Source organism: Erinaceus europaeus, chromosome 3 (genome assembly GCF_950295315.1).
Source record: "Erinaceus europaeus chromosome 3, mEriEur2.1, whole genome shotgun sequence".
NCBI lineage: Eukaryota > Metazoa > Chordata > Mammalia > Eulipotyphla > Erinaceidae > Erinaceus > Erinaceus europaeus.
In genome coordinates this window covers 184881230-184895369 of record NC_080164.1, presented here as the reverse complement: position 1 = coordinate 184895369, position 14140 = coordinate 184881230, and the positions used below count along the sequence as shown (strand labels likewise).

The window sequence follows — 14140 nt, the reverse complement described above, 5'->3', positions numbered from 1 at the left end:
TCAGGGAGAGGAGTCAGCAGATTCTGTGCTCCTGTCCACTTCCCCCTCTGGAGAGGACGAGAGAATGTGTGGGAGCTCTCCCACCCACAAGCCAGCACTCTGGCATGTGTGTTTGCTTCAGGGTCAGAACTCAGCGGCAGTGACCAGACTGAGGGGCCGCGCACCACAGCTGTGTGCTTTCTCCGGAATCCCGCTTAGTGTCAGTACGCTTCTCTGACCTTAGAATACTTAGACCCTCCGATAGATCGGGAAGGTTCGCAGTCCCAAGGCTCATCTTAGCTCACCAACTAGAGCAAATTGGGTTTTCATCACTTAATTCATTTTTAAGAAACTGTGTTCAATATTGTTCCTCTTACACACACATGTATACTAAATACTCAGGAGAGTGAAGTCCGTTTCTGAACTCCTATGCAACAAGTTTCTGTCTCGAAAACTAGTTATTGACAAGTATTTGTCCAGGGTAGTGTTGAGAAGGCCTTTGTGTGTTGCAGGCTGGGGCTGGGCAGTGCTGTCTCTGACATGGGATGACCCTTCGCTGCTCTCTGACTAGTGAACTGTCCCCCTCCTTCACCACCAGGTCTCGGATGGCCCCGGAGACGAGCCTGTGGAGTCCCCTTATGAAAGTGCAGATGAGATTCAGACTGAAGCCTCGTCAAAAAGGTCTGAGCGCAGCATCACTGCCAGGAAGGAGTACGTGTGTCAGGTGAGAAGGCGGCTGTTGGATCCTCGGTGGATGGGCGTGGGAGCAGCCACACCGTTCTCTCTCTCTCCTTCTCCCTCCCCCCCCCTCTCTCCCCCCCCCCGTTCCTCCCCCCTCTGTCTCTTCCTCCCCCCTACCTTCCCATCACTCGGAGTTCTTTTTGGAAACTGTTCTGTGCCAGGAGAAACCAGTTACATGTGTCCTGTGTGCTTTTGGGAGCCCACGAATGCTTGTGTGCTGTGGCATCTGGGGACCTTGCAGGCCTGCACGCACACCAGGCGGTGGGCGGGTCACGCTGCTGAGACTGGCTTTGTGCTGCTGCTGGCTGACTCTGGGCAGTGTCTCTGCTTTGGTGAGCAGGTGACTCCTGGCTCCAGTCCCTGCCCAGCCCTCTCTGTGAGATTCGGAGGGGATGACTCACTGCTCCGCTGAAGCCGTGACCCCCAGTCCGCTCAGTGCCTGTCTGCTGTGTTCAGAGACAGGTTTCTGACAAAGAGGCGTGTGGCTTATGGATTTTCAGGTCTGATCTCCACCCTCCAGTGTATGTATCCGTTGGGGTTCTGATCTTGTTGCCCCAGTGTTGCTGGTCTTTTCTGTGCTCTGTGTCTACTGCTGTCCTTAACTGTTTTCACTCTGCCTGTTGGGATGGGGCTCATTATCCTGTCCACCCACAGCTGTGTGAGAAGACGGGCAGCCTCGTTCTCTGCGAGGGGCCCTGCTGCGGGGCGTTCCACCTGGCCTGCCTGGGCCTCTCCCGGAGACCAGAAGGGAGGTTCACCTGCAGCGCGTGTTCTTCAGGCAAGTCCTCCCTGTGGAGTGGGCTCACCCCCTTCCTCTGCAGATGTGCTCTGGGCACTCAGTCCACCCTGGGCCTGGGGAAGTCGCTCTGCTGCGTGCTCTCACCTCTCCAGGGCCTTGCCGCCCTGCCCTGCAGATGTGCCCAGCCCTCAGTAGCCACCCTTTTGCTCCTGGACTTCAGGCTTCTTTACCCCATGACACTCAGTGGCAGGCAAGAGCGTGGTTGAAATGTTATTCAAGCGTAAAGTGCCAGCAGTCGTAGGTGGCTCTTTGCCAGAGCCTTGACCACGGACCAGCGGGAGTCCTGCTTGGTCCTGAGAGGCCTCGCATGACTAGCCCGGCAGAGCACTGGTCCGAGGAGTGTGGAGGTCTTTGGAGATGCTATGTGGTTGAGCCTCCGTTTCCACAGAAAGAAGAGCCCGTGCTCGTCCCTTTGTTGTGTCCCCCAAGCACACTGGGTTCCACGTGCAGTCTGGGGGTGCTGGGGAGGTGGGCTGTGCTGGCTGGGCCCTGAGCCCCACCTCGTCACCTGGACTGCTCTGGAGAGTCCCCCTGGGACCAACTGGGCAGTGGCGCCTCACTACCCACAGTGCACCTGAGCCTTCCTGCAGGTGGCTAACTGCTCTCGGGGGTGAGCGCGAGCCTTTCAAATCCGGGGGGCCCCTTCCTGCCAAGACCTCACTATTGGAGTGGATCCCTTAGCTAGGCTGATGGTGCGAGCTCCGCTCACGGCAGGTGACCCACCCGCTCTGGTGGCTGGACTGTGAGTCACTGGGCTAGTCGGCACGATTGTCGCCAGGACTCTGATCGGCGCGACTGCCTCCGATGACAGCTCAGTCCCTGTAGCTCAGGATTCACAGCTGAGTTCTTGTTTCTGCACAATTGCCAGGAGTCCACTCGTGCTTCGTGTGTAAGGAGAGCAAGGCAGACGTCAAACGCTGTGTTGTGTCCCAGTGTGGAAAGTTCTACCATGAAGCCTGTGTGAGAAAATCTCCTCTCACTGTGTTTGAGAGCCGAGGTTTCCGCTGCCCTCTCCACAGCTGTCTGAGCTGCCACGCGTCCAACCCATCCAATCCCCGACCCTCAAAAGGTAGGTGTGTCCCTTTGAAGCAGGCTGGGGGCTCCCCTTGGAGGCCTGCAGCCAGCGTCCCCATCGCCAGCAGCAGTTGCCCCCCCCAGCTCACGTGGCTCGGGTAGAGCATTTGACAGGGGTCCCCTGCAGGACCCTGCCCCAGCCCTGAAATCACCTCAGAGCCTTGATTTAGGGAGGGAGATCTTTGTATAGTTCCGACAGAATCTATGTGTTCTAGTGTTACGGAGCATGTTAGACATTTTAAGACCAAATCACATCTGTGTTATTTCATGTTAGGTGTGTGGAGTTAACAGAGGCGAGTTGTCTTATTTATTTTGGATAGAGACAAGTAGAGAAGTAAGGGGAAGTAGAAGAGGAGAGAGACACACACTTGAAGCCCTGCTTCACTGTACATGGGGACTGGGCCTTGAACCCGGGTCCTTGCAGCGCATTGTAATGTGCATGCTCCCTCCTCCTCCTTAAAAAAATTACTTATTACTGATTTTGGTAGAGACAGAAGCATAGCCATCGAACTCGATGGTTTGCCCTTCATAGGACACCTGGGGATATTTGGGGACATCTAGCTGTGTCGTGGGTAGAGGCCAGGGAAGCTCCTGGGCCCCTCTCCCTCCACAGACCCCAGAAGTCAGTAGGACACCCCCTCCACACACACACACCCCAGATGTCAGTAGGACACCCCCCCCACACACACACCCCAGATGTCAGTAGGACACCCCCCCAAACACACACACCCCAGATGTCAGTAGGACACCCCCCAAACACACACACCCCAGATGTCAGTAGGACACCCCCCACACACACACACCCCAGATGTCAGTAGGACACCCCCACACACACACACCCCAGATGTCAGTAGGACACCCCCCACACACACACACCCCAGATGTCAGTAGGACACCCCCCACACACACACACCCCAGATGTCAGTAGGACACCCCCCACACACACACACCCCAGATGTCAGTAGGACACCCCCCCAAACACACACACCCCAGATGTCAGTAGGACACCCCCCACACACACACACCCCAGATGTCAGTAGGACACCCCCCCACACACACACCCCAGATGTCAGTAGGACACACACATACAAACACACACCCCAGATGTCAGTAGGACACCCCCACACACACACACACACACACACCCCAGATGTCAGTAGGACACTCCCCCCCACACACACACACCCCAGATGTCAGTAGGACACCCCCCCACACACACACCCCAGATGTCAGTAGGACACCCCCCCAAACACACACCCCAGATGTCAGTAGGACACCCCCCACATACACACACCCCAGATGTCAGTAGGACACCCCCCCAAACACACACCCCAGATGTCAGTAGGACACCCTCCCCAAACACACACACCCCAGATGTCAGTAGGACACCCCCACACACACACCCCAGATGTCAGTAGGACACCCCCCACACACACCCCAATGTCAGTAGGACACCCCCCACACACACACACACACCCCAGATGTCAGTAGGACACCCCCCCACACCCCCCCCATATGTCAGTAGGACACCCCCCCAAACACACACCCCAGATGTCAGTAGGACACCCCCACACACACACACCCCAGATGTCAGTAGGACACCCCCCCACACACACACCCCAGATGTCAGTAGGACACCCCCACACACACACACACCCCAGATGTCAGTAGGACACCCCCCCACACACACACACACACCCCAGATGTCAGTAGGACACCCCCCCACACACACACACACACACACACATACCCCAGATGTCAGTAGGACACCCCCACACACACACACACCCCAGATGTCAGTAGGACACCCCCACACACACACACACACCCCAGATGTCAGTAGGACACCCCCCCCCCACACACACACACACACCCCAGATGTCAGAAGGGTATCTCTGGTTGCCTATGCACAGGAGTGCCCCCTGAGCCCAGGTGTGGGCAGGTTGACCTCTTTTCAGAGTGTTTCTAAGTGTTTCTCTGGCGTTTTCCAGCATATTTGCCTGGGGATGTATTTTTGTGGCAGCTGTTAAAAAAAGACTTTATTACCTCCCTGTCGTGTGTGTGTGTGTGTGTGTGTGTGTGTGTGTGTGTGTGTGTGTGGGGTGTGGTGTGTGTGGGGTGTGGTTGTGTATGTGGGGTGTGGCTGTGTGTGTATGTGGGGTGTGTGTGGTGTGGTGTTGTGTGTGTGTGTGTGTGTGTGTGTGTGTGTGTGTGGAGTGTGTGTGTAGGCATGGCCCAATCACACTTCTTGTCACGACGGGGTCTGCAGTGTGTATCTTTTGGCTTCAGGTAAACTGATGCGGTGTATCCGCTGCCCTGTGGCCTATCACAGCGGGGATGCCTGTCTGGCCGCGGGCTGCTCCGTAATCACTTCCAACAGCATCATCTGCACGGGCCACTTCACTGCCCGGAAGGGGAAGAGGCACCATGCCCACGTCAACGTCAGCTGGTGCTTTGTGTGCTCCAAAGGTGAGGATGGGGGTACCTCTCACTCAGGACCCCACGGGGGACAGGGCGTCTGAAGTGGGGGCTGTTGATGAGCGTCCAGAGTCCCCTGGGGGATGTGGCAGCTCTCAGTCGCCAGGCCACAGACTCCAGGGGGTGTCAGTGGGGAAAAGAACACTGCCGTCGCCCGTTGTGCGCACCGGCCTGAGCTTAGGACGTGGAGAGCCGCGACCGGGAGGTGGGGGTCCCCTCGCTCTGCTAACGCCCTGACCCCGGCCCCGGCCGCAGGGGGGAGCCTGCTGTGCTGCGAGTCGTGTCCGGCTGCCTTCCACCCCGACTGCCTGAGCATCGACATGCCCGATGGCAGCTGGTTCTGCAACGACTGCAGGGCCGGGAAGAAGCTGCACTTCCAGGACGTCATCTGGGTGAAGCTGGGCAACTACAGGTGTGAGAAGCCGAACCCTGTGTCTGTTTCCTGTTCAAATGTGTTCTGTTTGCATACTTAACATATTGAAGTCATTGTCACTCTCTCTGAAGAGTCTGTGAATCCTGTTTTTAATATTTATAATAGATGGTGGCCGGCAGAAGTTTGCCATCCCAAAAATGTTCCCCCAAATATTCAGAAAATGAAGCACGAGATTGGAGAATTCCCTGTGTTTTTCTTTGGGTCTAAAGATTATTACTGGACGCACCAGGCGCGAGTGTTCCCGTACATGGAAGGGGACCGGGGCAGCCGCCACCACGGGGTCCGAGGGATCGGAAGAGTCTTTAAAAACGGTACGGAGGCGCTCGGAGGGGGTGCCGGGAACTCTTATCCTCGTCTCTGCTTTGGAAGGTCTGACTTCTGTACAAAGCGCTAGACAGCCTTTTACAGTCGGTATGGAAAGTAAGTGTGAATAGCTCCTAAGACACAGGACTGCAGCTACCGCTGAAGAAGCTGTGTAGCGTCGGCGTGTGGTGAACCTTACTAAACTGTACGGAGCTGTGTAAATGCAATTCCAGGGAGTCAACATGCAGCACCATAGAGCCTTCTCCTGGTCCAGACTTCTTTCCCTCCCTCCTTCTTTCATGGAGGAGAAAGACCATAGTGACACTGCCCCACCCTTGTGGCTTGCCCCCTCACCGGCTGTCCATGGTGCCCCATGTGGTTCCGGGAGCTACCGGGTAGGGGTGCTCTCACCTGCTGAGCCCTTTCTGGCCCCCATCGAGCTGTTTGCAGGAAACCATCTCTAGTGCTCACTGCCAGACCTGCCCCAGTTGGCTCTGTGGAAGGTATAGGTGTGGTGGAGACTGCGGGCTACACCTTGTGTGTTAGGCAGGCCGACTACACTGGGTGCTCACAGGTGCCAGGTGGAGGCAGGTAGACAGACGGATGGTATATGGCTCGGGTGGAGAGACAGCCTGGGGAGGGGCCTCAAGCCCAGAGCTGGCTCCTCTGGGCTGAGGGTCATGAGGAGCACAGGGACACCGCTGTGGGGACGGCCTCCCCGCTCAGCCTCAGGGCAGCCAGGTGTCCAGTGATGGAGCTGGGCACCTGACAGCTTCAAAGAGAGAGGCTGAATTAGATAGTCAGCTTCCTGTGCAGGTCATGAAGGTGGGCTTCCCTGTGTCCTGGTGCTCGGTGCCGAGTCCTGGGAGGTGCACCTGGCAGGTCCCGCACAGCCTGTACACCAGGCGTCGTGCTCACCGTGCCTCACCGATTGGCCTGCTCTTCGGAGCAACAAAGCTGCCTTTTCAGTTTGTCTATCTTAGGACAAAGTTCCCTGCTTTGTCCTCCTAGGCTTTTGGGGGGAGCTTGCCAAGGAGGGTGGAGAGTCAGAGTCCATGCAGGTGCCGCACGGGGGCTTCCTGCCTTCCTGTGGCCAGAGTTGGCTGTGTGTTGCCCATGTCCTGGAACCAGCTGGGCGGCCTGTGTGTGTGTCTTTTGAGAGTGGCGCTGAGTGTTTCAAACCCCCTTTACAGTTTCTAGGAGCGGAGAAACGATACTTAGTGGGGCCTGGGATGTGGAGTAGTAGGTAAAGTGTTGGGCTGTCAAGCAGAGTCCTGGGTTCAGTCCCTGGTGTTGCACTTGCCAGAGTGAGGTTCTGCTTCTTTCTCGTAGATCAGTACTTTTTAGATGAAAAGACTATACTGAGCAGTCAGGGAAAGGTTAGAGTCAGCCGGGCAAGGAGACAGCATAGCTGTTCTGCAGAGACTCTCCTGCCTAGGGCTCCAGAATGCCAGCTTCAATCCCCTGCACCACCATCAGCCAGAGCTGAGCAGGGCTCCGGTGAAAAAACAGTGAGCCAGGATGGAGGGTACATAGCACAGTGGTTATGCAAACAGGTTTTCCTGCCTTAGGCTCCAAAGTCCCAGAATCAGTCCCCCGCACCTGGTTAAAAACAAAAACAAGGGGGTCGGGCGGTGGTGTAGTGGGTTAAGCGCACGTGGTGCAAAGTGCAAGGTCCGGCTTAAGGATCCCGGTTCGAGCCCCCGGCTCCCCACCTGCAGGGGAGTCTCTTCACAGGCGGTGAAGCAGGTCTGCAAGTGTCTGTCTTTCTCCCCCCCTCTCTGTCTTCTCCTTCTCTCTCCATTTCTCTCTGTCCTATCCAACAACGACGACATCAATAACAACTACAACAATAAAACAACAAGGGCAACAAAAGGGGGGTGGAAGGGAATGGCCTCCAGGAGCAGTGGGTTCATGGTGCCTGCAGGCACCGAGCCCCAGCAATAACCCTGGAGGCAAAAAAAAAAAAAAAGAACAAAACCAAAAACCAGTGAACCATTATGATTCCGATTGTAAAGGGTAGGCATCTTTATTGACGGAAACCTTTCATGCGTGTTTCATTGCCCGTAGCATTGCAAGAAGCTGAGGCACGTTTTCGAGAGATCAAACTTCAGAGGGAAGCCAGAGAGACGCAGGAAAGCGAGCGCAAGCCTCCCCCCTACAAGCACATCAAGGTGAGCTGGGCAGGAGGGAGGGGGGTGTGGGCACCTCACGTCCTCCTGTCCCCACTGGGTTATAGGCCAGGCTCGCCAGCGGTGGCTGGGCGTCCTCTTGCCCTGAGGCAGTGGAACCCTGGCCTCACCTCAGTGCGCTCGGAGCCCCTGCGGATAGCCCCTGCTGACCAGGCTCAACAGGGAGGAGTAGAGCAGCTCCTTGCTAGTGGCCACTACTTGGCACCTCCCAGGGGGAGCTCCCAGTAGCAGACACACGGCTAAAGTGTGCGGCATTCTCAGATCCTTGAGAGCTGTTTCCAGATTGTTCTGCAGGGTCTGTGAGCACGTCTTCCCTAGAGTTAGTCACCCCTGTGTTTGTAGCTTTTTAGTTTTCTGCTGCTTAAGTGTTTGGGGCTTGGAGGTGGGGGTGGAGACTGTGCTCTTGTGATCACCCCCCTCCCTGGGCACCCCGGGGTGCTTGGTAGAGATGGACAGAGTGGCTACTCCTCGTGCTCTTACAACAGGGTGGATATCAGCTTCGTCACAGGCAGGCGAGCAGACACCAAGATGCTCTCAGGAGGGCAGGCCTGGCTTGGGAAGCGCCTGCCCGGACTTCCACGTGAATGAGACGAGGGTCTCTACCACGTCCTGTCAACAAACCGCCAAGGTGGCCAGGGCTGGGGCTGTGGGCTGGGACCAAGGTGGCTTCCTCTCTCTCCGCAGGTGAATAAGCCTTATGGGAAAGTCCAGATCTATACGGCCGACATTTCTGAGATTCCCAAGTGCAACTGCAAGCCCACAGATGAGAACCCATGTGGCTTTGACTCGGAGTGTCTGAACAGGATGCTGATGTTTGAGTGCCACCCCCAGGTGTGCCCTGCTGGAGAGTACTGCCAGAACCAGTGCTTCACCAAGCGCCAGTACCCCGAGACCAAGATCATTAGGACAGATGGCAAGGGGTGGGGCCTGGTCGCCAAGAGGGACATTAGGAAGGTGAGTACCGGCTGCCCCCCGTTCAGACCCACCCACTGTGCTTCCTTGCTCCTGTTTGGTCACTCCAGCTGGGTATTGTGGAAGGACACATGGAAAACACTGTCAACGCACCGCTCCTAATGCCTCTAAAAGACGCCTTCAGCCAGAAGTCAGTGGGAGGCTTGTGGGGCTGTGAGCTAGCTCACCTGGGTGACTGCCTGCTTTGCCACGTGTGGCCTGGGGTCCCGGTGCGCTGCAACTCCAGGAGGCTTCAGTGCTGTCCCCACACCCTTCTCCCTTTCTCTCCTCTCTTCCTCTCTCCCTCTCCTCTTCCCTTCCTCTCTCTCCGAAAAAGTCACCCTAGTGGGAGCACTGAGACATACTGATAGCCACACAACAACAAAAAAGTTGTGGAGGGAAAGCCCTGTGCAGACACGTGGCCACACTGCTCAGGGTGCGGCTGAGCGGGCGTCAGAAAGCTCGGTGGCCGGGCTCCCAGGACACAGGGCAAGACTGTGGGGGCAGAGACTGCACACCCTGCCCCACTGAGTTTAACAACTGGCCAGGCAGACCCGGGAGCACCTCAGGCCCAGCTCTGTCCTGGGTTGGCCCCAGCGGCAAGAGGAAGCCTGTGTTGCCACACCCAGTCTGTGGGCTCGGTCCTCCTCGTGTGGCTCTCCTCGCCTTTCTCTGATGGCGACCGAGACCCGGGGGTCTGTGGCAGCTGGGGCCATTGCTGAGGGACGTGGAACAGGTCGCCACATGTGGGCAGTCCATCAGCTAGCTGTGGCTTGTGGGACTCAAAGGCCCCGGAGCCTGGCGCCCTGGCCCTGCCTCTAGCACTGGCTGGTGCGTTAGTTGCCCTCGTCGCCTCTTGTCTTTATAGGGAGAGTTTGTGAATGAGTATGTTGGGGAGCTGATTGACGAGGAGGAGTGCATGGCGAGAATCAGACACGCCCACGAGCACGACATCACTCACTTCTACATGCTGACCATAGACAAGGTAATGCTGCAGCCCACCGGCCTGTCTCACGTCCGCTCTGCTGAGAGCTGGGAGCTGAGGCCGGCGCTGCCTGTCTGAGCAACAGTGTCCTGCAGTGTGTGATGACCTGGCCCTCGCAGAGGCAGGGAGACTGCAGAAAGGTGCCACTAGGAGAGCTCTCGTCTGTGCAGCCACGTCAGAGCCTCACTTTGCTTGCTTGTGGTCTGAGGCCCAGCTTGGAGACAGTTCAGAACTTAAGTCTCCATTGGCCTTGGTGTTGCCAGAAGACGAGCAGATGGCTCTTGATGGGGGGTGGGGTTGGGTGATGCCCAGACGACAAGCCTCTTCTGGGCTGGCTCCGGAGTGGACTCTGTGGGGAGGGTGTCAATGAGTTCACTTCTGGCCAGGGGACAGGGGCTCAGTGCTTGCAGGACAAGGCCACTGCTCCTGGTGGCCATTTCCCCCTTTTGTTCCTTTTCTGATACAAATAGAGAGGGATGCTAGAGGAGGGAGAGAGAGAGGTAGAGAGACTCCTGCAGCCCTGCTGCACTACTTTTGGAGCTTCCCCTCTGCAGGTGCAGACTTAGGGCTTGAACCCAGGTAACGTGCACTCTGCCGGGTACCTCACCCTGCATTGTTTTGTCAGTCTGTCCCCTAGGGGTGGGGGACATGGGGACCACTCATTTCCTGGCAGTAATCCCTTGGAGGGAACAATAAAGCTTGTTTTTAGTTTATTTAAAAAAGAAATCTGCCTAGCCCCCTTGCATTAGGGGCAGCCAGAGAGCAAGGACAGATGAACTACAAGAGCACAGCCGCTCAGGAGCGCAGTAGAAGGAAGAAAGGGCTGAACTCAGTGCCTTGGGAAGGAAGGAAGGAGAGAGAGAGAGAAGAAAAGCCAGTGCCCAGCAGGCAGGAGGGTCTCAGTCCTGGCTGGGGGACGGGCATTGTTTGGGGGGGTCAGCACGACCATATTCACAAACTACCAGGCCGAATGGAAGGACTCTTAGCATTTGGACGCCCAGAAGTGAATGATTCTAAGAAGACGGTTTGTTTGAGATTTGTCACAGCCCAGCCAGAGGTCCTGGATGGGGGTGCATCAGCTCTTGTTAAGGAAAGAGGTGTAGTGGTTCCAGAGCGTTGCTTTGAACAAAAGGGGTGGGGAGACAACACAGGGGCCCTGCAAGACAGCTTCCTTGCCTATGGCCCCAAGATCCTAGGTTCAGCACCCCCATAAACCAAAGCTGAGCAGGGTTCTAGTCTTTGTCTTGGTACTTCTCTCATTCAAACACATTTTTAAAAAGTGTGTGTGTGTGTGTGTGTGTGTGTGTGTGTGTGTGAGGGGCACTAGAGGAACAAGTCTTTCTGGAGGCCGTCTAAAGCATGAGGTTCTGATAACCAGAAGTCACGCAGCAAAAGGGCTGGGGGGTCATAGTGACTGAGGGATGAGGTGGCAGTTTGCGCTCAGGCAGGGACAGCAAGACAGAGTCCTTGCTGACATTCAAGATTCACAAATGACAAAGTAGTTGTGGTCGAAGCATATTCAAGAGTAAAGTACTGGGGGCTGGGATGGTGGCACAGAGGGTTAAGTGTACGTGGCGCAAAGCGCAAGGACCGGCATAAGGATCCCAGTTCGAGCCCTTGACTCCCCACCTGCAGGGGGTCATCTTCACAGGTGGTGAATCAGGTCTGCAGGTGTCTGTCTTTCTTACCCCGTCTTCCCCTCCTCTCTCCATTTCTCTCTGTCCTATCAGACGGTAACAATAGCAGTGGCAATAGTAACAATAACAAGGGCAACAAGATGGGAAAAAAATGTCCTCTAGGAGCAGTGGAGTTGTAGTGCTGGCACCAAGCCCCAGCAATAACCCTGGGGGCAAAAGAAAAAGGTACAGAAGAAAGCGAAAACAAAGTACTGGACTGCGGGATGGGTCTCGGTTAGGTGCACATAATGTCAGACCAAGTTTGAGCCTCTGCTTCTCACCTGCAGGGGGTCCACTTGGAGCAGTGAAGCAGGGCTGCAGGTGTCTTATTTCTCTCTCTTCCCCTCTCAGTTTCTCTCTAATTAGAGAAAGAAAGAGAAAAATGCCTGGGAGCAGTGGATCTGTAGTGTTGGCACTGAGGCCCAGCGACAACCCTGGTGGCAGTTAAATAAATCAATTAAATAAAGAGAGGGAGGGAGTCGGGTGGTAGTGCAGTGAGTAGGTTAAGCTCACATGACGCGAAGCGCAAGGACCAGTGTAAGGATCCCGGTTCGAGTCCCCGGCTCCCCACCTGCAGGGGAGTCGCTTCACAGGCGGTGAAGCAGGTCTGCGGGTGTCTGTCTTTCTCTCCCCCCTCTGTCCTATCTAACAATGACAACATCAATAACAATAACTACAACAACAATAAAATAAGGCAACAATAAGGGCAACAAAAGGGAAAATAAAAAAATTTTTAAAAAGAGTAAAGTATCAAGCTAATGCTGCTATGTGTAGACTCTACTCGGGCCATTCCTCCTCGGGCCAGCCCCATCCAGCAGTCATCGCGGACCTGAAGGCAGGCTGTGTGGCGCTTCTTCAGCTGCTGGGGGCCTAGACACCCTGACCCCCGTTCTTTGGGGAATGTCTGCGCATAGCCAAATTCCTCTCGGCTGGGTGCTGCTACCGTTTACACTGGGTGGTGTTGGTACTGTCCGCTTGGTGGCGCTCATTGGGGCTTGGTCTCTTCCTTGTGGTCCTGACCTGCCTTCCCTGAGCGAGAGCAACAGAACTGGTTTTGGGGGTCTCCTGTCTGAGTAGACTGGGAGACCATGGTTTTCAGTGCGACACTGGCCCAGCTTCTCTTCAGGCAGAGAGAGTGGTGGTCAAGAGCTGAGTGACAGAAGTACCACTTGAAACCCGAGTTGTTCGTTCCAGGACCGGATCATTGACGCGGGCCCCAAAGGAAACTACTCCCGGTTTATGAACCACAGCTGCCAGCCCAACTGTGAGACCCTCAAGTGGACAGTGAACGGGGACACACGAGTGGGTCTGTTTGCCGTGTGCGACATCCCAGCAGGTACGTGGTGGCTGACGTTCTTGGGGAGGGCTGGGGACCCTGCAGTGCTATTTAATTTTGACGGTCACAAAGCTGAGAGCAGCACAGCCTGCCAGCACAGATGTGGACACAGTGGGCTTTGCAGTTCCAGTCAGAGCTTTCTGGCATGAGGAGCAGTTTCCAGTGGGGCGATCTCTCCTCTCTCACAGGGACCGAGCTTACTTTCAACTACAACCTCGATTGTCTGGGCAATGAGAAAACGGTCTGTAGGTGTGGAGCCTCCAACTGCAGCGGCTTTCTTGGGGACAGGCCAAAGGTAAAGCCACCACTGTGCTTTGCTGCTGACGCCCACAGTCAGGTGTCTGGGGACAGGCCACTGCGTGGTGACTGCAGGGGACAGTGAGGCCAACTGCTGAGTGGGCATCTCGTGGGGAAGATCGTCCATTGTTGTGCCAGGGCTACAGGGCCTGGTATGGAGCCCCCTGGGGGTGAGGCTGTATGGCTTCCAGTCCTTCCCGGCTCACTCTGCCTCTGTACGTGCCCTGCCCTGCTTCCCCCCCACCCCCGACACCAGTCATGCCAGATTTGAAGCCCATCTACTCCGGGAGGACTCCTCCCAACTTAATCACACCCAGCACCCCTATTTCCAGATGAGGTCACATTCTAATGAGGTTCTGGGAATTTGTGCCTTTTGGGAGTCCAGGGTGGGGGCACGGCTCCCTTTAGCCTCCTGTGCTGTGCTGACCTCTGTTTTCCTAATGAAATTCTCATGACGAGTCCGAGATGCGTGTGAGGGGGCCGCTTCAGTGAGTGAGCATCTCCTCAGCACCGTCGCCTGAGGCGGCCTCACGGAACAAGGTTGCGTGTTCTTGCCCCTGCTTGTGGTGCTCGGGGATAAGGACTGTGTAGTTCCTCCAGGTGAAGTATATTTGGTTCTTGATTCTAGACCTCAGCATCCCTTTCTTCAGAGGAGAAGGGCAAAAAGACCAAGAAAAAAACCAGGCGGCGTAGAACGAAAGGGGAAGGGAAGAAGAAGTCTGAGGATGAGTGTTTCCGATGTGGCGACGGGGGCCAGCTTGTGCTGTGTGACCGCAAGTTCTGCACCAAGGCCTACCACCTGTCCTGCCTGGGCCTGGGCAAACGGCCCTTCGGTGGGTGGCAAGGGACCCGCTGTAGCCTCCGGGGACTAGGCTGCTCCCCTCCTGAGCCCCACC

General features: G+C 56.1%; 1 protein-coding gene and 1 non-coding gene across 5 annotated transcripts in view; both read left to right on the top strand.

Annotated features, from left to right (window-relative positions):
• NSD2 (nuclear receptor binding SET domain protein 2) overlaps window positions 1-14140 on the top strand; it is a 72679-nt gene that overhangs the window by 55256 nt on the left and 3283 nt on the right. For 2 of the 4 annotated variants that reach the window (XM_060188346.1, XM_060188347.1), the window contains exons 10-21: window positions 578-703; window positions 1375-1498; window positions 2388-2588; window positions 4883-5062; window positions 5327-5483; window positions 5610-5815; window positions 7878-7981; window positions 8684-8953; window positions 9819-9935; window positions 12806-12947; window positions 13136-13242; window positions 13873-14077. In XM_060188346.1, the coding sequence (XP_060044329.1) occupies window positions 578-703; window positions 1375-1498; window positions 2388-2588; window positions 4883-5062; window positions 5327-5483; window positions 5610-5815; window positions 7878-7981; window positions 8684-8953; window positions 9819-9935; window positions 12806-12947; window positions 13136-13242; window positions 13873-14077 (1939 nt within the window). The other 2 variants (XM_060188348.1, XR_009549056.1) reach the window with 2 other exon arrangements.
• Window positions 12593-12717, top strand: LOC132537956 (small Cajal body-specific RNA 23). Its single transcript, XR_009549357.1, has one exon. It is a non-coding gene; the product is annotated as a small Cajal body-specific RNA 23 (non-coding RNA).